The 23,340-nt window shown below is 37.6% G+C and overlaps 3 protein-coding genes across 3 annotated transcripts; 1 reads left to right on the top strand and 2 right to left on the bottom strand.

The window, feature by feature from the left end:
- Positions 1–3,073: 3,073 nt before the first annotated feature.
- On the bottom strand, positions 3,074–4,034 carry LOC132903586 (uncharacterized). The gene has a single exon (XM_060952177.1). The coding sequence runs from the start codon at positions 3,836–3,838 to the stop codon at positions 3,074–3,076; it is 765 nt and encodes a 254-aa protein (XP_060808160.1). The 5' UTR covers positions 3,839–4,034.
- A 434-nt stretch (positions 4,035–4,468) lies between these two features.
- On the bottom strand, positions 4,469–18,570 carry LOC106139792 (zinc finger protein 761). Its single transcript, XM_060952176.1, has 6 exons — positions 17,440–18,570; positions 16,353–16,478; positions 14,881–15,679; positions 6,890–7,032; positions 5,903–6,037; positions 4,469–5,431 (listed from the first exon to the last, which is right to left on the bottom strand). The coding sequence occupies exons 1-6, from the start codon at positions 17,555–17,557 to the stop codon at positions 4,518–4,520; spliced, it is 2,235 nt and encodes a 744-aa protein (XP_060808159.1). The 5' UTR covers positions 17,558–18,570; the 3' UTR covers positions 4,469–4,517.
- Positions 9,497–14,887, top strand: LOC106139818 (zinc finger protein 182). The gene is made up of 3 exons (XM_060952210.1): positions 9,497–9,815; positions 10,124–10,249; positions 12,263–14,887. Exons 1-3 carry the CDS (start codon positions 9,695–9,697, stop codon positions 12,946–12,948), a joined length of 933 nt encoding a protein of 310 aa, XP_060808193.1. The 5' UTR covers positions 9,497–9,694; the 3' UTR covers positions 12,949–14,887.
- Positions 18,571–23,340: the final 4,770 nt, after the last annotated feature.

The following is a 23,340-nucleotide window of genomic DNA, read 5'->3' as shown; positions in this document are numbered from 1 at the left end:
TGCAGACGCTCTAGTTTATTCAGCTGGTCCTCTGTAAGGTCAGTATAACAGACATCTGCGTAGTCAAGAAAAGGAAGCAAGAGAGACTCAGCAAGCGAAATTTTAGTGGCAGTCGGTAAGAAGTTACGAAGCCGTCTAAGAGAGGCTGCAGATCCAAAAAGTTTACGACATATAGACTGAATTTGATTGGCCCAAGAAAGACTATCGTTCATCAGTAAGCCCAGATTTCTAACACACTTACTATAAGGAATAGTAACCCCTTCAAAAACTACATCAGGTAAAGCAGCATAGTTTACATTTGAGAGCATATAAGAACTACCTATAATAATTACTTGTGTTTTAAGTGGGTTTACTTTAAGTCCATATTCATTACTCCACTTAGAAATACTCAGAAGATTAGAATTAGTTTGATGAATAGCATTATTAATGTTCTCTAATGGTGCTTTGATATAAATCTGCAGGTCATCCGCGTATAAATGATATTGAGATGAAATATTTTCGGTTATAGAATTTATAAATATAGAAAATAAAAGCGGTGACAATACACCACCTTGCGGTACGCCAGCTGAAGTATTGCACCAATTCGAGTAAGAATCTCCAAGGCGAATACGTTGGCGTCGGCCATATAGATAACTATGAAACCACTCGATCGCCGCTGGGGAAACGTTGATAGAACGCAATATACCGAGGAGTATGTCAAAGTTGACCGCATTAAACGCATTGCTGAAATCCAAAAGAGTTAAGACAGTTAACTGACGCTCCTCCATGCCACAGCGTATATCATCTGTGATTTTTACAAGGGCTGATACCGTACTATGCCCCCTGCGAAAGCCAGACTGCATGGAATTAAATAAATTATTAGAATGGAGAAAATTGCGAATCTGGTCTTGAACAAGACGCTCTAATACTTTTGAAAGGAAAGGAAGGATTGATATGGGACGATAATCAGATAGTAATTTAGGATTGGGTTTCTTGGGCAAAGGAATAATATGCGCTTCTTTCCAAAGAGAAGGAAACACAGAGTCTAATAAACATGTATTAAAAATATGGCAAAGAACGGGTAGAATATGTTCTAAAATTGGAATCAACATATTACGACTAATACCGTCAACCCCAACAGCGTTAGATGTAATCGCCATTACGCTTTTATGGACTTCATCAGCGGCGAATTGGCAGAAAAGAAACGGTGCATGTTCGGGAGCTGAAATGGTGGAAAGATAATTTAGTGTTGAATTTTTTGTTGAAATATCCATATCCGGAGATGAAGAAAAATGAGAATTCAAAGAATTAATGTCTACATCATTTGAAATATTATGATTTTTGGAATTGCCCACTCCCAAAGAACGTAGAAATTTCCAAGTTTTTACTGGATCTCCATTTGTAACTGACTCATGAATATGTCTACGCTGCGCATCACGTAATGCTCTGTTGCAGTGATTACGAATACTAGTGTATTTAGTTTTGTTAACTTCACTAGGATTACACTTATACCTGGTCTTAGCAGCCGCTTTCCTGTTCATTAACACTTTCAAATCATGAGTCAGCCACGGAGCTGGTAAATGTTTAATTTTAAATGATCTTAGCGGAGCATGAATGTCGTAGAGTTTAGTGATTGTGGAATTGAAAATTGTAATTTTATCATCAATCGACTCAGCATTTACAACAGGTGACCAGTCAATATTTCGCGCATCTTCTTGAAGTTTATCCTGATTTATGCCACTAAAATTTCGTTGAATAATAATTTGCGGTTTATATTTTGGAGGACGAACTTTGTAAGACAAGAATAACAAATCATGGAAAGAAAAGGCATCGGCAGCATGTTGACTATGTTTAGCAACATGTTGTGAAGAAGAAACCAGTATGAGGTCCAGAAGAGATGGTAATTTATTCGGCACATGATGCGTTGAACTGAGTGGGAGAATATGCATATTGCTAGAATGAATGATGGATTCAAATGTCGAACTTCTATTGTCTTTTTTAAGAAGGCAGGTGTTGAAATCGCCCATGATTACGCTGTGATTACAAGTAGGAAGAAAATCTTCTAGAAGTTTTTCAAACGATGAAAAATAATTTATGCCGGAAGAGGGACAGTAGTATACACCTAGAAGGACTTTTATGTGATTAAAATTTAACTCAATAAAGATATGTTCACCAGCATTTGGAGGTGGTGGCTGCGCAGACATACTTACAACGGAATAGGGAATATTAGAACGTAAATAAATGGCAACTCCTCCACCCCGCATATTAGTGCGATCATTACGTATTAAATGGTAACCCGGTAGGGGGAAAGAGACAGACTGAAGAGAGGTAGTAAGCCAAGATTCAGATACTAATATAGCGTGAATATTTTTGTTAGAAAAAGTTGCCTGAAAATCAGAGAAATGTGCCGGAATGCTTTGAGCATTTATGTGAACAACATTGAAATTTTTCGGTACATCGGACAATTCACCGTCAATTATATCGGAAAGAGAAGGAATACTGACATAGCTATCATCACTGGAACAAGATAAATACTCTAAATTGTCGATACTTTCATTTACATTATCATCATCGTATAGTATATTCAACATAATATATAAATAAAATATACGAATTTACAATAAAATAAAATTATATATAAATTAATATAAATAAAATAAAATAAGAGTAATTAACCTAAGTATGCAACCAAAATAATACTCCACCGACCGGTTGTGCAGTCATTTGGATCATTTCCAAACAGCACAATGCAAGCAACGTTATTATATTATGTTTGTAACCGCAAAATGTAAAAGAAACAAAAAAAAAAAAAATAAATAAATATAAACAATAAAATTTCTAAACAAAATTGTAAACAAAGCATAGAGCATAGCTAAACGCAACAAGTGAAAAACAAAACTAAACGCACAACTGTCAAACTCAAATCAAATGAAATGAAAAGTGACATTGACAGCAGAAAGACAAATTGTCATTAAAAGTAAAAAGTTTGGGAGGTATCTTTTCACTACGACGAATAAATTTGATTCACTGGGTTCAATAAAGGAATTGAAGCAAACTGAACCGTAAAATATCCATGAATGGCGGTCGTAAATGACTACATTTTGCCGGATTTGCTGGCAGCAGCAGCCGCGGTCTTTCTGGTACGCGTTGTCGGGGCCGCAGCTACGGAGGGCTCGGGGACTACACGAGGCGGCTTGGTACCAGCTTGCTCCGGTTCAGCGACGACTTTGTCAAGGTCCGACAGGCATTCAACTCGGTGACGCGCTCCTTCTGTGTCCAGAACGTATACAGTGCCCTCACGAGTCCAGCAATTGGCGACACCAAACCGCTTACGAGCTGCCATGAACACATCATGTCGTGACTTAGTGAGGAACTCCGACAGCGTGACACCCGTTCCCTTCAGCTTAGACTTCGCACTCCATACTTTATTCCTAATAGACCAGTCACGCACTTTGACTAAAACAGGCCGGGGTTTACCAGCTAGCGGACGACCCATTCTGTGACACCGGCTAATGTTATCAAGAGAAAGTTCGTTCAAATTCAACCTTTCTTGAACGGTCTGAGTGATTACTGCCGCTGGATCCTCACCATTGTTCTCTGGGATACCATGAAAAAGTAGGAATTTTTTGCGGGACCGCATTTCAATGTTATCAGTGGAGCGGCTCAACAGGTCAACTTGATCCTGGAGTGATTGCAACATATTCATAACAAGATTCTGAAATGCGGTAAACCTTACTTCCAAACTGGGGGTGGACACTGATGAAGCATTTCCCTGCATTTGAGACCTGAATTGATCCATCTGTGTGACGAAGAAATTCTGCATTTGCTCCATTGATTGTTTGAGGTTATCCATATCCATGTGATTTTTATATATGTGCAAAACAGTGGAAATCTTGTGCTAATAACGGAGATAACACAACACGGTAGGTCTGGAGGGCTTTACTTTAATTTAGCATAAAAATATATAAATTACTTCTATGTTTTATAATTTTAAATTAAATATTTAACTGAGGGATAAATTTTTGCTGTTTGCTTATTCACACCTACCGCCCAAAAAAAAAAAAAAAAATTCGGCACTTTCGAAAGGAAATTCGTTCAAAAAATAACTAAAAAACAATATATTTAGTGGCCAGCTTGAAACAGTTACCAATAACAGTATGCCGTACAAATAAAATAGTTTGAAACATTTTTTTATAACATTTTGACTGAGCCGTCGAAAATTCCAGTTTGTAGAACTACCCATGTATATTATAATCACGTCTATATCCTTTGCGCGGTAGACAGAGCAAAGTCTTGAAAAGTGATGATAGAATCAAAATTCTAATAGTGTCAGATGCTACCCTATCGCTTGAAAGAAGAATCGCAAGTTTATGAACCTTTCTCTTAGTCGCCTTTTACGTCGTCCATGCGAAAGAGATGGGAGTGGTCCTATACTTTTCCTGTTATTGAGATTGAAAAATAAAACAATTATTAATTTATTCATTCTTTTATTACATAATAAATAATGATTTCACTGGCATTCAATGAATCGACGCTGACTATTTAGTATTCTTAATGTTACCGCCAGAATGAGTTCTAAGATGTAAGGTTAAAGTACTTTTTTGACGAAACGTACTAAGACACACCTCACATTTATAAGGTTTCTCACCAGTATGAATTCTATAATGTATCGCTAAAGAACTCTTTTGACGGAATGTTTTATCACACACGTCACATTCATATGGTTTCTCGCCAGTGTGAATTCTGTTGTGTTCTATTAAGGAAGTCTTGTGGCTAAACTTACTTTGACACACGTCACACTCGTAAGGTTTCTCGCCAGTATGACTTCTGATGTGAACAGTTAAATGTTGTTTTCGTGCAAACATACTGTGACACAACTCACATTTATACGGTTTCTCACCAGTGTGAGTTCTAAAGTGAACCGTTAAATGACCTTTACGAAAAAACATAGATTGACATATGTAGCATTTATAAGGTTTCTCACCAGTATGACTACTACCGTGCATTACCAAAGAACTCTTATCAACGAAACGTTGTTGACACACATTACATTCATATGGTTTCTCGCCGGTATGACTCCTAAAGTGAACCGTTAAATGTCCCTTTTGCCCGAACGCACTGTGACACAGGTCGCATTTATAAGGTTTCTCGCCAGTATGAGTTCTAATGTGCCTTATCAATGAACTCTTATCGATGGCTCGATATTGGCACACATCACATTCGTAAGGTTTCTCACCGGTATGAGTACTTATGTGTTTTTTTAAACTATAATTTCGGCGAAATTTACAAAAACAAACATTGCATTGATAAGGTTTCTCGTCAGTATTAGTAATATTATTTTCATCAATTTTCTGTCCACTTCGTGTTATTGACTCTCGTCGTGACTTGCGCCGTCTCCTGTTAGTTGAACTTCCTTTAGCTCGTCGTCTTTTGATGACTGCTGATGACTTAGCTGAAGCATTAAAAAAAAAAAAAATATATAACATACATAGACATAATCATGTCTATATCCCTTAGTCGCATTTTACAACATCCATACTATATGTATTAAGACATTTAATGTCGTAAAACTGTATTGTGTGCCAATAAAAAAATCTATACTAATCTTATTAAGCTGAAGAATTTGTTTATTTGTTTGAACACGCTAATCTCAGGAGCTACTGGTTCGAATTGAAAAATTCTTTTTGCGTTGAATCGACTATTCATCGAGGAAAGCTTTTGGCTATATAACATCACGCTGCAACTATAAGGAGCAAAGAAATAATTAAAAATAAAAAAAAAACAGGGTACATTATTCATCCTTGAGGGCTTCAATAATGCCCAAAGTAACTATTCCACACGACTAAGTCGCGGGCACAGCTAGTAAATAAATAAAAAGATGGACGTATGATAATCCAATTTTGAATTTAATAAAAGAACACACCTTCTGCAGCATCTCCTTTTATTTTTAGTTTTCGGTTCACTCTCTGCTTAGAAGGAATCGGCAGGTTATTATCTTCTGTCTCAATTTTCATGTCATGAATATTCACGAATGTCACTTGTGGCGGCTGGATGGATCCTGCAAATAATCTTACATACATACATAAAATCACGCCTCCTTCCCGGAGGGGTAGGCAGAGACTACCTCTTTCCACTTGCCACGATCTCTGCATACATCATTCGCTTCATCCACATTCATAACTCTCTTCATGCAAACTCGGCGGTTTCGGGTACTTTTGCCCTGACCCTTTACCAGGACGTCCTACATATGCATAAAGAATAATCTTACATATGCATATAAAATTCTCGAGTCACAATGTTCGCCTCCGAAACGGCTTGACCGATACTCATGATATTTTGTGATACTCATGATATTTTGTGATACTTATGATATTTTGTGAGCGTATTGAGTGGGATTCTGAGAATCTATTTTTCATACCCCTTAGTGATATGGGTTGTTCACCTTAAACATTTTTTTTTTAACTAGAAATTACTTAAGAATTATTTATATGGAAAAATAATGTTTGCCGGGACAGCTAGTAAATTAATATAAATAAATATATACGGGACAAGTTACACGGATTCATGATCCAACCTTGAAGTAAGTTCGAGACTTGTGTTACGAGATACTAACTTAACGATACTATATTTTTTACATACATAGATAAAATCACGCCTTTATTCCTTGCGGGTAGACAGAACCAACAGATTTAAAAAGACTAATAATGGCCACATTCAGCTATTTGGCTTTAAAGATAGAATTGAGACTGAAACAGCGACAGGTTGCTAGCCCATCGCCTAAAAGAAGAATCCCAAGTTAATAAGCCTATCCCTTAGTCGCCTTTTACGACATCCACGGGAAGGAGATGGAGTGGTCCTATTCTTTTTTGTATTGGTGCCGGGAACCACACGGCATTTAAATATCACTAACCATATTGTTCCTCCTCTTTAATATCACAGTTCAATTCTGCCTTCAGTTCTATTTTAATGTTTACAACGGGCGCCTGGAGGTCCCCAGAGCCGGCCAGAGGTCCACACTGACCAACGGCACCGTCCATCACAGGCAGATTGAATCTGTAAGCATACAATCATGAATAGAATAGAATAGATTTATTTTCAAAATTGGATACAACGTATCACTTATTGACGTCATATAACTTAAATCTAATTATTACTACTACCGCTTCCAAAGCGCATGTGTAGAAGAAGCGGCGGAACAAACTACACTGCAGCATTTTCATCGGCCGTCAATACGAATCTAATAACAGCTGAACATGGCTTTTCAGCCTTCTTGAGGCTGTTTGCTCTGTCTAACCCGCATGGGATACAGACGTGACTACAGTGGAATCCGGTTATAACGACGGTCAAGGGACCAGTGATATTACGTCGTAATAACCGGAAGTCGTACTAAACAATCATTTTTTTTTTTAATAATCATATACAAAATTTATGTACATACGTATTAATACGTATTAAGGTGACTAACAGACAAAAAAAAACATTCGCAAAAGGTTCTATTTTGTGTTTATTCTTTTTTATTGTGGATATAGTCGAGTGATTTACACCAAGTTCCTTCGCAATAGTTACATTCGACTCGCCAGCTTCTAAACGTTGTAAAATAAAACTTTTTTCTTCAATAGAGAAACTTTTTCGCTTAGCCATTTTAGTACGCGCACTCACTTGTCACCCGCAAATTAGGAAATGTAACATAAACAAAACAGACAGTCCGCGATGCATGGGCTAGGTAGGTGCGCGGGGCGGGGATAGCTTCTATTATGTACCTATAACTTAGATTTGTTTGTAAACACGTCGACGCACGTCGTTATAACCGGACAATGTGCATTGAATTCCGTCGTTAAAAGCGGTCGGTCGTTATAAGCGGAGTCGTAATAAACGAATGTACTTTCATAGTGGCTCGATACGAAACCAAACATATGTCTTTAGTTGCGTCGCTAAAAACGGTTGGTTGTTATATGCGAAGTCGTACTAAACGGATTCTACTGTATATGTATGTATGAATATAATCATGCATTTATTTAAATTTAAGAAAAATACATTAATTATTGTCATGTTGTGGACTTTAACATGGACGTCGTAAAATGCGACTATGGGATAGGCTAAAATACTCGAGATTTCTCTTTTAGTCAATGGGCTAGCAACCTGTCACTATTCAAATCTCAATGCTATCATTAAGCTAAACAGCTGACCATGGCCTTACAGCCTATTCAAGACTGTTGGCTCTGTCTATCCCGCAAGGGATATAGACGTGATTAAATGTATGTATGTAAATATTGATTTTGAATAGCAGTCTTGGGTGAGTTTGCGATTATAATAAATACCTTATAAGTAAAATGCATCATTCTATCTTATCAATATATTATGCAGAAAATAGGCCCTCCCAGGCACTTTAACACGTCATTTTAGATTTCAATAAATTACATACATACTTACATATAGTCTTATATATATCTGTTGAAAAATATGTATAAATATGTAAAAGAATACCCTCACTAAACAAAATTACTTTTATTTTAATTTATAAGTCACAATAATTCTACAACATCTCTCGCGGGTAGACATTAAGTGAAGCAGAAATGTCCCAAAATTATGAATAATAAAATTTGAATTTGGATTCAATAAATTAAAGTTATTATTAAAATATAGTAAGTACCTATTTGTCAAAATCTATATCCTCTCCACTCAAGTCGATTGGTGAACCAAAAGGTACGATAATACTGATTCGAATATTCGCAATATATAATTCTGATATAAAATCAATAAATCAAAAAAAAAAAAGCAGAGTACCCGTAGTGGCAAAAAGATATTCTCTACCAACCGGGAAAAAGGCGTGAATTTTATGGTATTTAAATACAAACCTATGTCGCATTAGCCACTGAGTAACTTGGGTACAGTAAATACGGATCACAAACCACAAAGTATAACATTTTATTGATATAAGTAATTCTCTTTACAATTAGAGTTGAAGACTTTGATAGATTGATATTAAAGTAGGTACCTATCGTAGTTTTTCAACACTGGCTTGCATTGCATTATCAGTCTGGCTGGGACTGACAGTGACAGACAGACAAATAAATTCTTTTCTTTGTTGTGGCAATGGCAATCAAACTTCTTCTTGAGTTATTTTTGCCAGTGACGAGTTTTACACACTCCTTCCTTTCTATAATAATTAAAAATTTTGCGTTGCGTATTTTTTTTTTACGTAATTCAAACGATTCGTCTCCATAGATGGGAATCAACAGGAATAGGTATGTATACCTTTTTTTCCTGAAATGATTCCAAGACAGGTAACTATAATCAAATGTCTATGCCATGTGGTTTCCGGTGCTTGAGAATAGGCTTTTTGAAAACCGTTGACTCTGTCTACCCCACAAGGGATATAGACGTGATAGGTAGACTTGTCCTTGTCAAAAGACCTGTCTTTTGGCTGCATGGGCTAGCACCCTTTGCCTTCTCAATAAAACGAGGGTTTACAAAAATAAGACACAGATGTCACTGTCATATTTCCGCGGGAAGATAGATGTTTGTTTACAAAGGAGATCGTGTACATTAATTTGTTTGTGATTTATACGATTTAGAAGTTCACCAATTTTTAAATAATAACATTTCCATATAACCGTTATTCTCTAGCTTTGCATGGCTATTATAATCATAGCTATTTATATTAAGTGGAAGTGGTTTTGCACGTTTGGTGTTAACTGTTGAATCAGTATCAGTGATGGATCGGGCCGATGGTCAGTGCGGATCTATGTCCAACACTAAGGCTCTACCGGCAGCTGTTGAGGTCAAAACAGAGCTAGAGTCAGATGTCTTTGATATTGAAAACGAAGAACCAAATGGTATGTGTAAACTGTCTTCTCACAGTTCGTTACAGCTAGCGGGTCCGTGCGATTGTGTTTTGTCGTACATATTTATAAACCTAGGCTCAGATCTTAGTGTGTCCTTCGCCATAGTAAGCATTATACACATTAAAGTAAACTTCACTCCACCTCTTTCCCATGGATGTCGTAAAAGACGACTAAGATAGGCTTACAAACTTAGGATTCTTTTTTAGGCGATGGGCTAGCAACCTGTCACTATTTGAATCTCAATTTTTTCAAGACTGGCTGTGATATGTATGTATGTTATAGTAAATACAAATTTGCAGGATCTTTGAAGACAGAGGTGTCATTCATTAACATCTATGATATGAAGTTTGAAGCTGATGAAGTTGACGTCGATACTCTAATTAAGTGCGACACAGACGCAATAGAGAAGAAAGATGTTTCACAAGGTATGTACTTCTCATTTTTTGCCATTGAAGAGCCTGTCTATAAAACACAATGACCATTACTACATTCTGTAGCTTTATTCTCAAACTAGCGACCTGCCTTGACTTCGCACGGATGCACAGCCGATACCAAAATCTAAAAATTATCTCATGAAAATTATTAGACTTCGCGCACGACCACTGCGTAGGGAGCCGACCTCGCGTCTGAGCCGCGCGGGTACGTTACTCATAGATCTAAACATCCCTCTCCCGCACATGTACCCCTGGCCTTGGTGACGCCCACTTCGCAACGGGCTGTGCAGCAGAAATCGTAATATTTTATTTTCACCACAACTTCAAAACCAAACGTCCAATTTTAATCATTCAAAGACCAAATATTATCAACATAAACTGTACTTATTGATGAAATTATTTATTTTGATAAGGATTAATAGCATGAGTTAAAAAGACGCGTTTAAATGTAGACCAAAAAAAATTCAAGATTTAAATAAAAATGTGGTTGTTGTGCCTCACTCGTAAGTATAGTGTGGCGCAGACTTTTTTGTAGATATTTATAAGATCTACAATAAATTAAAACATTTTCTGATTCTATCTTGTAGTTTAGGCAGCGTACGCAAAATAAGTAACTTTGTGGGATAACAATGGACTGTATTTAATAAAGGAGATAAATTAGAGTAGGTATGTAATGTGGTTGCCCGGGTCGGACAAATCCCCAATGAAATTTGAGTACGACTCACCTTTCCTCTGCACGGCAGATTTCCCAGTTCCTCACGGAGGCCTCCGGGTAATTGAAATTGAAGATATACTATGCAATATAAACAACCCCTGGGGATTATGACAGTCCCTTGTCACAGTTTTTCACAAAATCGTCAATATCTCCCAAATAAAAAGGAAAATGTGTGAGCTTTTAAAGATTTTATATTTATTTTATAAATATCTTTCAATTTTATTAACACATTTACTTAACATTTTCAAAAATATGCCTGGGACAGTCTTGTATGAGCCAGTTTCCAATTAGTAGAGAAACACGCATACCACACACACAACTCTGTCCAAAATCACTTAAAACAAAATTTATTAAAAGTTTCGATGATGATTGCGAGCGCGCTTGAAGCAGACTACACTAGCGCCACTTTTTCTCTTGGTGGCTAAAACTGATACTTTCTACCACGCATTAGTCCGGTGGCGCCCTCAGCATTCAAAAAGGAAATGTCCAACCACAGATTAAATACGAAACAAACTTTTTGGTTGATTTTTTTCAGTTTGTGTCCGAAAAATCCAAATATATTACGGAACCCTATTTTTTCCAAAATAAAATATAGTCTATGTTACTCATGGATAATGTAGCTTTCGAATGGTGAAAGAATTTTTTAAATCGGTCCAGTAGTTTTTGAGCCTATTCATTACAACCAAACAAACAAAGTTTTCCTCTTTATAATATTAGTGTAGACAAGTACTGACTGTGAACACTCAAAGTAGAAAAGATAGGTATCTTTCGGATAGGCATGTAACATCTTCATCTTCATCGTCACTTATCATCAGGTGAGGTGGAAGACAAATGCCTTATACATACAGAATTAAAAAAAAAAATATTATAGAATAGATTTTAAAAAAATATAGAATAGATTAAAAAAAAATCTAAGAATAATATTCTAATAATGTTTATACTGAACAAGCCATGTTATTTATAGCTTCTATGAATAAACACTTATCTTCAAATGTTTATAAATAAAAGAATAAACACAGATGTTGCTGACAAATAGCCATGAGGACCAGTGCGATCCCTTTCCCATGGATGTCGTAGAAGGCGACTAAAGGATAGGCTTATATAACTAGGATTTTAGACGATGGCCTAACAACCTGTCACTGTTTGAACCTCAATTCTATCATTGAGCCAAATAGCTGAATTTGGCCTCTCATACTTTTGATGACTGTTTGCTCTGTCTACCCCACAGGGGATATAGTCGTGATTATATATTATGTTAAGATAATGAAATATAATTAATCACATTGCAGCTGACACATTAGAAGTTCACACACAAAAACAAGCTAAAGGAAAGAGAGCAAAGAAACCGAAGAAGTCTCAACTAGTGACACCACACCAATGTGATGTTTGTCAGAAGCGTTTTAAAGAAGCCAGGGGGTTGACGAATCACTATAGAAAACACACAGGCGAAAAGCCCTATGAATGTGACTCGTGTCACAGTAAGTTTGCACGGAGGAGTCGGATAGTCATGCACATGAGAACTCATACTGGCGATAAACCTTATAAATGTAAAGTGTGTCTCAGTAGATTCAGTGAAAAGGGTGATCTGACACGACATACAAGAACTCACACCGGCGCAAAACCTTATAAGTGTGAAGTGTGTCATAAAAGATTTCGCGTGAAGAATCATTTGAAGAGGCACAGTAGAACTCATACCGGTGAACAGCCATACCAATGTGATGTGTGTCAGCGTCGATTCAAGATGAAGAACGCTTTGACGATACACCGTAGAACTCATACTGGTGAGAAGCCATATAAGTGTGACATTTGTCACAGTACATTCAGTCAGCGGAGTAATTTAGTGATACACGTTAGAACTCATACTGGTGAAAAACCTTACGAGTGTTATGTGTGTGAACGTCGTTTCTCTCAAAAGAGTTCTTTGACTAAGCATTGTAAAACTCATACTGGTGTTAAGTCTGTCATGAAGCGTTGAATCTCAGACGAGTCAGTTAAAAGTCCAACTTCCACGTCTTCTTCTTCCTCCTGGCTTAGTCCCGGTTGCATCCTCACCACTCTGGAGAGGAGGTCGGGGTATGCCTTTGACCATGGATCCTGGATTGGGTGAGTCAAGTTTTTACACGAAGCGACTCCCATCTGACCTCCGCAACTTTTGCAGGTAAACCTAACTCGTACTTGATATACCATGATGACACATCCAGTTTTTCCTTATCATAAGAGCAAAGCCGTGAGAGCAACAGTTAGTATTCAAATTAATGAACATATCTTTGAAAATAGTCATTGGTACATGGCCGAGGTGGGATTTGAACCCGTGCCTTTCTGCGCATCACGCATTTTAACCGGGAACCTTATTAATTCGACCCACCGACTCGTAACAAAGAACTAACTCCTTGTGAGAAATTAAGGGAGTGTGACATAAAAGTTTTTGAGTGTCATTACACTTACTAGTCCAATTAAGGACTCTTTACCGGCGAAATCGTTTGAAAATGAACAAATATGACTTGTGCCAGGGATTTTTTAGTGAGAAGACTCACCACTGTATAGCTTAAACTGTTCAGATACCTTATAAATGCAGATCTTTATATTATCACTCTCAACGTAACCAAACCAAAGACGAATTGAAATGTAACAGAAATATTTACAATGTTATTTTGAAAATTATAGAAGTTTATGCAAATTAATGCCTATTTTCTATACTTATATAAAAAAAAATTTGTAGTGCCTTTTGGTTCCCAGCACTTTGGAATAGAACCACTTAATATCTTTACCGTGGATGTCGTAAAAGGTGACTTAGTCAATTCTATAGCTAAAACCAAGCCGGGTTTAGCTATCGTCACGAGAACTAGCAAGTAGCCGCCAGAGGTGAGCGAGATACTTGGTGAGCGCTAAAGTAGTCCAAGGGCGAAGGCCTAGGGCCTTTTATAGTTGACTCCCGGGCTGTAAAGACAGGTGCAGCGTCAAGGCAACCCACAGCTATTCCACGATTTTCAATATATTTCTTTTCTTGGTAAATCGAATAACTTATTATACGATAGACCTCACTTTCATAGGTTTTTCCTCTGTGGCGCAGCGGTAGTGTGCTTGTGTGTGACACCGCAGGTCACGGGTTCGAATCCAGGCCAGGGCATGATGAGAAAAGAACTTCTGATTTAGTTCTTAGATGGATAGCTAAATAATACTTGTGTATATTATATAAACAATATATTTTATATATTTATTTATATCTATTAGGGAAACAAACAGTTACTTGGTTGCCCATTAATGTTATCTTATACTATGACGCATAAACCAATAAAGTTTCCTCTGTTCACTAATACATAGTATTATATTACGATAAGACAAGGAAATAATTATATAAATGTAAGCGTGTTGCGTACAGATATAATTATTATTAATTTCGTCAAAAATTAACCAAAAAACCATTGATTAATCTTAACAATTGTGTCTTTAAATGGTCACGTCTATATCCCTGTGGCTTGTGGAGTAGATAGAGCCAACAGTCTTGAAAATACTGATAGGCCACGGTCATCTTTTCAGCTTAATGATAGAATTGAGATTCAAATAGCGACAGGTTGCTAGCCCATCGCCTAAAAAAAATCCCAAGTTTGTAAGCCTATCCCTTAGTCGCATTTTACGACATCCATGGGAAAGAGATGGATTGGTCCTATTCTTTTTGGACTGGTGCCGGGAACCACACGGCATTTTGACATCTTAAATACAATTTTATAAGTTATGTACACATGTTTTGGCTAATAAGTTTAAATTAAGTGAGCTGCCAAAGTACCTACTCTTCGAATTAAAAAGACATTGACACACGTCAAATTCACAAGATTCTTTACCAGAATTATTACGATGGATAATTATATCACTGTTCTCGCTTAATTTACTTTGACACACTTCAATTTAAAGTCTCCCAGCATTATGAGTTCTATAGTGTTTTGTTAAAGCACTCTTTTCATTAAAACGACGATGACACAAATCACATTCATATGGCTTTTCACCGGTATGAGTTCTACGGTGTATTGTCAAAGAACTATTCTGTATAAATGTCCGATGACACACGTCACATTCGTAAGGTTTTTCACCAGTATGAGTCCTATGGTGGTCGGTTAAAGTGCTCTTGGAATTAAATCGACGGCCACAAACACCACATTCATAAGGCTTATCACCGTTATGAGTTCGACGGTGATTCGTCAAATAACTCTTCAATTTAAATTGACGTTGACAGACGTCACATTTATAAGGTTTTTCTATGTCATGGGTTATAATGTGGCTTATTAAATTACCATTTTGAACAAACGCTATTAAACAGGCGACATCTTCATACGGCTTTCCGCCAGTGTGAGTTTTACGATGATTTATTAAAGAGCTCTTATTATTAAATAGACGTTGACACACGTCACATTCATAAGCTGTCACACCAGTATGAGTTCTACGGTGTCGTGTTAAAGTACCCTTTTGATTAAATCTACAATGACACACATCGCATTGATAAGGTTTCTCATCAGTGTGTGTTCTATAATGCACGATTAAATCACAACTTTTTTTAAAGCACTTCTGACAGACATCACATTGGTGTGGCCTCTGAGAACATTGTGTTGTTGAGTCTCGGCGAGGATCACGCTGTTTCCTGTTGGTCGTACTTCCTTCAGCTATCAGCTTCAGCAGCCGTTTGTCAGCTCCCGAGGTGTCAGCCGAAGTAGCATCTGTGATATGTACTTAATTATGTAATCAGAAAATAAATGACTGAACACTATTTTTCTTAACATTTGATTTAGAGTTCATACAGCCAACGTCTGTAGTTCCATACATACATATGGTCACGTGTATATCCCTTGCGGGGTAGACAGAGCCAACAGTCTTGAAATTACTGATTGGCCATGTTCAGCTATTAGGATCAATGATAGAATTGAGATTCAAATAGTGACAGGCTTCTAGCCCATCACCTAAAAAATATATTTGTAGTTCCATAAAATTAATATTATAAGTCAATTGACAATTATTAAGTGTGTTAAATCAAAGATATGACTATTATTAAGTAATATGAAGTATCCCATAACAATGAATAAAAAAATTTTATTTTGTATTTTTTTAATTATTCAGTTTTATGATTCTTTTTATGAGACTTCCACATTCACGGCAGTGACAGCAGACGATATGTAAGCAAGTAACATGTGTAAGCAAGATCGATCCCATACTGATAAGGTTCCCCTGCAAAGGTTGCGGAGGTCAGAAGGGAGTTGCTTCGTGTAAAAACCTGACTTACCCAATCCAGGGTCCATGGTCAAATGCATACCCCGGGCCACTCTCCAAAGAGGTGAGTATGCAACCGAGACTAAAGCCAGGAGGATGAAGAGATAAAAGAAAGAGAGATCCTACCTTCCGTAGTCTCTGTTTCCTCTTCATCAGTGCCGGGCTTTACTGGACAATGGACGTCATCTTCATCGAATTCAACTTTCGTATCATAAATGTTTATGAATGACATATCTGGTGGCAGCGGATATCCTGCAATTTTTTTTAAAACCATTTTGACAATTTAAAATATCTACTTATTCTGCCCTGCTTTGCACAGGTAGCATTGATACATATAAATTAACGGTCTCTGTGGCGCAGAGGTAATACGCTTGTCTGTGACACCGGAGGTCCCGGGTTTGAATCCTGGTCAGGGCATGATGAGAAAAGAACTTTCTCTGATTGGCCTGGGTCTTGGATGTTTATCTATATAAGTATTTATTATAAAATATAGTATCGTTGAGTTAGTATCTCGTAACACAAGTCTCGAACTTACTTCGAGGCTAACTCAATCTGTGTAATTTGTCCAAAAAAAGAAAAAAAAATATACCTTACTCTTGATTCACTCTATCAAGAGTTAAAGTATACATACATTTATATAATCATGTCGATATCCCTTGCGGGGTAAACAGAGCTAACAGGATAGAAAAGACTCATTTGCCACATTCAGCTGTGGAAGCGAACAGCTGAATGTGGCCTATCAGTATTTTATCTAGACTTTTTCTACCCAGCAAGAGATATAGATGTGATTATATGTATGTATGTATGTAACCAGAGAGAAATAGAGAAAACAAAAGCCATTTTCTTAGCAGTTTATGAAACATGGTTACAAAAACCAGAATGTTCCATTTTCGTAACTGGTTATCAAAGATAAGCTAAAAACATGAATCAATGTGAATTAATATAAATATTAAATCAAAAAACGTAAGAGAATACATTTAGAACAATCATTTACATAATGATTTGTTCATACATACATACATAAAATCACGCCTCTTCCCCGGAGGGGTAGGCAGAGACTACCACTCTCCACTTGCCACGAACTCCGCACACTTCCTTCGCTTCATCCACATTCAGAACTCTCTTGTTTTGTTCATATTTTGAAATTTTATACACAGACTGCTATGGCAATGAAAATGAGAAGTTAAACATAACATGAGATACGAATATGTACCATTTGGTTCCTCCTCGATATCAGAGACATCTGACTCCAGCTCTGTTTTGACCTCAACAGCGGCCGGCAGAGCCCTAGTGCTGGACAGAGATCCACACTGACCGCTAGCCCGGTCCATCACGGATACTGATTGAAATATTGTCTGCTAACCATACCACGCCTTGGTATTGGTAGTGTTACACAACATTAAAAAAATTTGCGTTTTTTTCTCCATGCATCCATTAAATAAAGAAAACTTATTATCGAATTTGATAAATGGTAAATACAGGTAAAATAATTATCTGCCGTAAACAAAACACTAAATCGGCAATCAGCTGTTATTGGCATAAGAGACAATGACAGCTGTTAAATTTAAAAAAAATAAACAATTTTAATCTATACTAATATTATAAGGCTGAAGAGTTTGTTTGTTTGTACGCGCTAATGTCAATAACTACTGGTTCAAATTGAAAAATTATTTTGCGTTGAATAGACCATTTATCGAGGAAAGCTTTAGGCTATATAACATCACGCTGCAACTATAAAGAAGCAAAAAAATAATGGTAAATGTGAAAAGAACGGGTAAAATTATTCACCTTTGAAGGCTTCAATGATACCCAAAATAACTATCTATTCCACGTGGACGAAGTCGCGGGCTCAGCTAGTTATTCTATAAAGGATAGTATGTGTTGTGACGAAGTACATTTAAGTTAATTTTAAATATATTATTACGTGTAAATGATCACTGATATTAATATTTCATAAGTTATAAGTTAACAATTAATTGCTTTAGTACAATAGAATCTTGACTTAAGCGAAAGAAGTGTGCAAGGATCGTGGCAAGTGGTTAAATGTGGTCTCTGCCTATCCCTCCGGGAAAGATGCGCGATTTATGTATGTATGTTTAAACATGCTAAGGGCTCGTGCAACGTGCCGTCGACTTCATCAGACCTCGGTCGTAGCAGCTGGATTAAACGTGTACAATTAAGTAGGTACTCCGGTAGATACGTATTTTATGTTTAATTTACAATTTCGAAATTTAATTTGTAGTTATCTCGAATTCTTACTCGACGGCGAACGATTACTAATATTAGTCGGCACAACCGTAACCTTATAGGAACAAGCACGCATACAGCTCTTATTTTTAACAACTAAAACGCTGGCAGCCTGCCTCCGACCGTTCACACGTTCTATCCAGTCTTTCCGAGTCGGACAGACCTACGAAGTAGGGGACACGCTGTACATGCCCTTAGCGTCTGTCAGTGTCAGACAGCAAGTGTGACAGTGACAGATATCTTTTTAAAACTACCTTCAAAACTATAAAAATTTAAGTAGATACCCGATACTTTAATAGATAGTACTTTAGAATAGCGATGTAACGGAGGTAGTTTTATCGGAACAGAAGTCGGAGTCGGAGTTTTAAAATTTGCTTTATCGGAGTTGGAATCGGAGTCGGAGTCGCAGGAAGGATCAGAAAGTGGTGACATAAGAGAGAAATTTTATTTAAACGTATTTTTTTGATAAAGTGCACGTAGTGGGTGTCGGGGGCCGGGGGGATTCCCCGCGCGACACGTACGAAACTGTTCATAACAGTCGACACAGGCCGCCGCAGCCGCTATGTTATGCTTTGACCTACCAAAAAAATACCTCCGATTAAAACCTTCGATTTAAAAGTGTCGGAGCCGAAGTCGGAACCGAAGGTGCAATAATAATCGAAAGTTCCGACTTAACGGAACCGGAGTCGAAGCTCCGTAACATCCCTGCTTTAGAATAGAATATCAGAACCACCGAAAGTCCGGTGGAAGCCGTAATATAGAAAAGAAAGAAAGAATAGAATATGTTTATTTACTAAAACTAAATCCTACTGAAGTAGATAGTGCATATGTAAGTGCTTTCTCAGCTTTTTATCATGTTTTAATTCTTTTTTAACCAACCAAACCAAATACCTACTGTGGTTTGTGAGGCGTACTGTTACAGTACCAAGTTGCTTAGTGGATACGTACCTACAACGCTTTATCTATTATATTGGATATGTATATCAACCTACATAAGTACTTACAACCTGCTCGAGTTGTTTGACACTACATATATATATATATATATATATATATATATATATATATATTCTTGCAGACAACTATCTGTGATGGACGGTGCTGTTGGTCAGGGCGGATCTCTGCCCAGCTTTGACGTTCTATCTATGCGTTTCCGCGGTCTTATATCGTAAGAAAGGATGAACAATGTGGAAAGTTTAAATAAAGCGCCACATAACATTTGATTTGTGAGCTGCATTGTTCCTGGCATATTGTTGGGCATATGTCCACATACCCACATTGTCCATCCCGCAGCCACCACACGTGTCATTTCTGAACATCCATGACGTGAATATTGAATATTATGACGGCACCTTAACTCGGCCGTGTACCAATGACCATTTCCAAAGTTATGTACATTAGTTTGATTACTCACCAATGCGTTTACGGTGAGGGAAAACATCGTGAGGAAACCTACACATTCAGATTGCGGAGGTCAGATGGAAGTCGCTTCGTGTAAAACCTGACTCACCTAATCTAGGGTCCTTGGTCAAAGGCATACCCCGGGCTCCTCTCCAGAGTGATGAGGATGCAACCTCGACTAAAGCCAGGGGAGGAAAACCGTCTAAATTAAAGAAACAATTTCAAAGAATTTTAGCATTTAGTTGTTTGAATTTGAAGTAGGTTTTAATATTTGTATTTATTTATGTTTAACCTATGCTTTCTTCTCAAGTCGGCTGATTAATTACAGATACTGCGTCAGCTGACACATCGGGACCTGACAAACGGCAACCAGGTGCAGGAAGTACAACCAACAGGACACAGCGCGAGTCTCGACGGGAGTCAACGTCACGGAGTGGTCAGGGTCCACTCCAGTGTGATGTTTGTGATAGACGTTTTAAATTTAAATCAGATTTTGACATACATTATAGAACTCACACTGGCGAAAAGCCTTATGAATGTGACGTGTGTCAATGTCGATTTGTTCAGAAGAGTTATTTAACAAAACACAGGAGGACTCACACTGGCGAGAAACCTTATGAATGTGACGTGTGTCAACGCAGATTTAATGAGAGGAGTAGTTTAAAAAGACACCTTAGAACTCATACTGGTGAAAAACCTTATGAATGTGACGTGTGTCAACACAGTTTTAAGGAGAGGAGTAAGTTAAAAAGACACCTTAGAACTCATACTGGTGAAAAACCTTATGAATGTGACGTGTGTCAACGTCGATTTGTTCAGAAGAGTAATTTAACAAAACACAGGAGAACTCACACTGGCGAAAAACCTTATGAATGTGACGTGTGTCAACGCGGATTTGTTAAGAAGGGTGATTTGACAAAACACAGGAGAACTCACACTGGCGAAAAACCTTATGAATGTGAAGTGTGTCAACGCCGATTTAATTTAAAGGGAAACTTATTACAACATCGTAGAACTCATACTGGCGAAAAACCTTATGAATGTGACGTGTGTCAACGCGGATTTAATGAGAGGAGTAGTTTAAAAAGACACCTTAGAACTCATACTGGTGAAAAACCTTATGAATGTGACGTGTGTCAACGCGGATTTAATGAGAGGAGTAAGTTAAAAGGACACCTTAGAACTCATACTGGTGAAAAACCTTATGAATGTGACGTGTGTCAACGCGGATTTGTTCAGAAGGGTGATTTAACAAATCACAGGAGAACTCACACTGGCGAAAAACCTTATGAATGTGACGTGTGTCAACGTCGATTTAAGGTGAAGAGATATTTAACAAGACACCGTAGAAATCATCCTGTTTTATAAATCTATGAATCGGAAGTGTGTCATAAAATATGAAGTCAGAAGAGAAATTTCATAGTCCATCTTAGAACATACAGGAAATTGAAAAACTGTGGTTCTATTTATTTATTACTTATGTATTACAATTTATAATTATGAATGGGAGATAACGTCGCCAACTGAAATTATGTGAAGGACGGCGCAGGACTAGGCACTGTTACGACGTCGCAAGGCGGAATAAATAAATAAATATATACAGGACAAATTACACTGATTGAGTTAGCCTCCAAGTAAGTTCGAAACTTGTGTTACGAGATACTAACTCAACGATATTTTATAACAAATACTTATAAAGATAAACATCCAAGACCCAGGCCAATCAGAAAAAGTTCTTTTCTCATCATGCCCTGACCGGGATTTGAACCCGGGACCTCCTGTGTCACAGACAAGCGTACTACCGCTGCGCCACAGAGGCCGTCTGTATTCTGAATTTACTTCGTGTCATTGCCTCGGGTTGACGATATAAGAAAGGAACTTGTGACGTCGTCGTGTCTGTGTCAGTCCTGCGCCTCACCCTTATATAAAGAGACTCGCGACGGCGGACGTCCTTCTTTTTGCCAGCACTGCGTCCCTAAGGATTTGTGCAGCGTGCCGCGGACTTCGGCCGACCTCAGTCTGACCGATTCGGACAGACTGGATTGAACTTGTGTAATTAAACGGCGAACTGCAGTGTGCCACCGACCGACGACTAGCGAACATTCATACGACCTGCGCTGCACACCAGTCTGTGTTGCCAGACTTGCGATTTGATGCCTTCACAGACTTAGCTATACTATATATTGCAGCTACCGCACTTGGAAATGAAACTTTAATATTTTAGTGGTGGGTGTTAATTATCGGAAATGCGAGTGACTTAGGCAACAATCTATGGACAAAAAACTACGGTAAGTTGGATGTTGACTGTCTGTTTGTATATCTGTACATCGTGGTTCTCGAATAGCTACACCGACTTTTTGATTCGAATGTATTTTTGTTTGAATGTCATAAGATAATGATTGGCGGCTGCAGCTATAAAATATCGGATTACATAAAAAATTATTTAGTCAAGGCTCCCTCAAATTCAATTCAAATTTACAAACGTTAGTTCACTGGGAAAACTGAAGACAAACAAACTAACAAACAAACTAACTTACTACCGCAACTATAACTGAGATTGTTTCATTGGTATCTGGCATAATTTCTATCGTTAACGATGTATGAAATCACGTGAACCTCCTTCAGAACCGTAAATCAGTCGCTGGTCGCTAGTCGCTAAGGTAAGGTCGTGTTATCTCTAAGCGGGCTGCTCGCCGACTCTCACGACCCCATTACCTTCATAAAGTGTAAGTGCAGATAATAAATATTGATCTTTCCAATCTGGTTTTAACTCCTCTCTTCTCCATGTCCCTGTTTAGTGTTGCCGACCGATACCTAGTCCACTTCGTGAGCGTGACTCCAGCAGGAAGTTTCGTTCTAGACCCTCCTGAGTATACTTAATAATTATAGCATTATCTCGTGTAAATGTGCGCGAAATATACAATTTGTGCACATAACCGTTTCGGAAATAAACGGAAAAAAACAAATTCTGCTGGAGTAACGCTGTTCCAGCAGGAAGATTCTTCTTGCTGGGGCCGGAGAAGCAAGTAATGAATATCAGCAGATAGCTTATATTTCAGCAAAAAAGTGCAGCAAAAATTGAATTTGTGCGCCATAGGGTTTTAGAGTTATTTAGTTTCCTGCTGGAGTCACGTTTTGCAGAAAGCTGTATCTCGGAAACCATTGAATGTGCGACCTTTGCTTAAACATAGGTAATTAGTGCTTAATTAGTGCTTAATTAGTGCTTAATTAGTGCTAATTTGTGAATTAATTATATTGTCAAAAATATCTACTGTTTAGGAGTAATCGGAAATCCTAGAAGTAATTGATAAAGCCTTCTAGCGCTTAAATGCAAGCACTAAGTAGCTCACTGAAAGCTGCATTCAGGTCGCCTTAGTATTCTTAACAGATATAATAATTTCAGGAAAGTTCGTTCACGCATCTATTAGTAATTTCACTTTGACTGAAATCGAATAATGTCATATCC

The sequence above is a fragment of the Amyelois transitella genome, chromosome 28 (genome assembly GCF_032362555.1).
Source record: "Amyelois transitella isolate CPQ chromosome 28, ilAmyTran1.1, whole genome shotgun sequence".
Lineage (NCBI taxonomy): Eukaryota > Metazoa > Arthropoda > Insecta > Lepidoptera > Pyralidae > Amyelois > Amyelois transitella.
The sequence above is the reverse complement of the archived record's forward strand: the minus strand, read 5'-3'. Positions and strand labels throughout refer to the sequence as shown.

What these genes read in the sequence shown, in the direction of transcription:
- LOC106139818 (XM_060952210.1), top strand. Translation starts at nt 9,695, where the DNA reads ATGGATCGGGCCGATGGTCAGTGCGGATCTATGTCCAACACTAAGGCT. An exon ending in TGAAAACGAAGAACCAAATG is followed by an intron (nt 9,816 to 10,123) that starts GTATGTGTAAAC and finishes ACAAATTTGCAG; the next exon opens with GATCTTTGAAGACAGAGGTG. An exon ending in GAAGAAAGATGTTTCACAAG is followed by an intron (nt 10,250 to 12,262) that starts GTATGTACTTCT and finishes ATCACATTGCAG; the next exon opens with CTGACACATTAGAAGTTCAC.
- LOC132903586 (XM_060952177.1), bottom strand. Translation starts at nt 3,838, where the DNA reads ATGGATATGGATAACCTCAAACAATCAATGGAGCAAATGCAGAATTTC.
- LOC106139792 (XM_060952176.1), bottom strand. Translation starts at nt 17,557, where the DNA reads ATGGACCGGGCTAGCGGTCAGTGTGGATCTCTGTCCAGCACTAGGGCT. An exon ending in GGAAACAGAGACTACGGAAG is followed by an intron (nt 15,680 to 16,352) that starts GTAGGATCTCTC and finishes TACATATCACAG; the next exon opens with ATGCTACTTCGGCTGACACC. An exon ending in TAAAGAGGAGGAACAATATG is followed by an intron (nt 6,038 to 6,889) that starts GTTAGTGATATT and finishes GATTATTTGCAG; the next exon opens with GATCCATCCAGCCGCCACAA.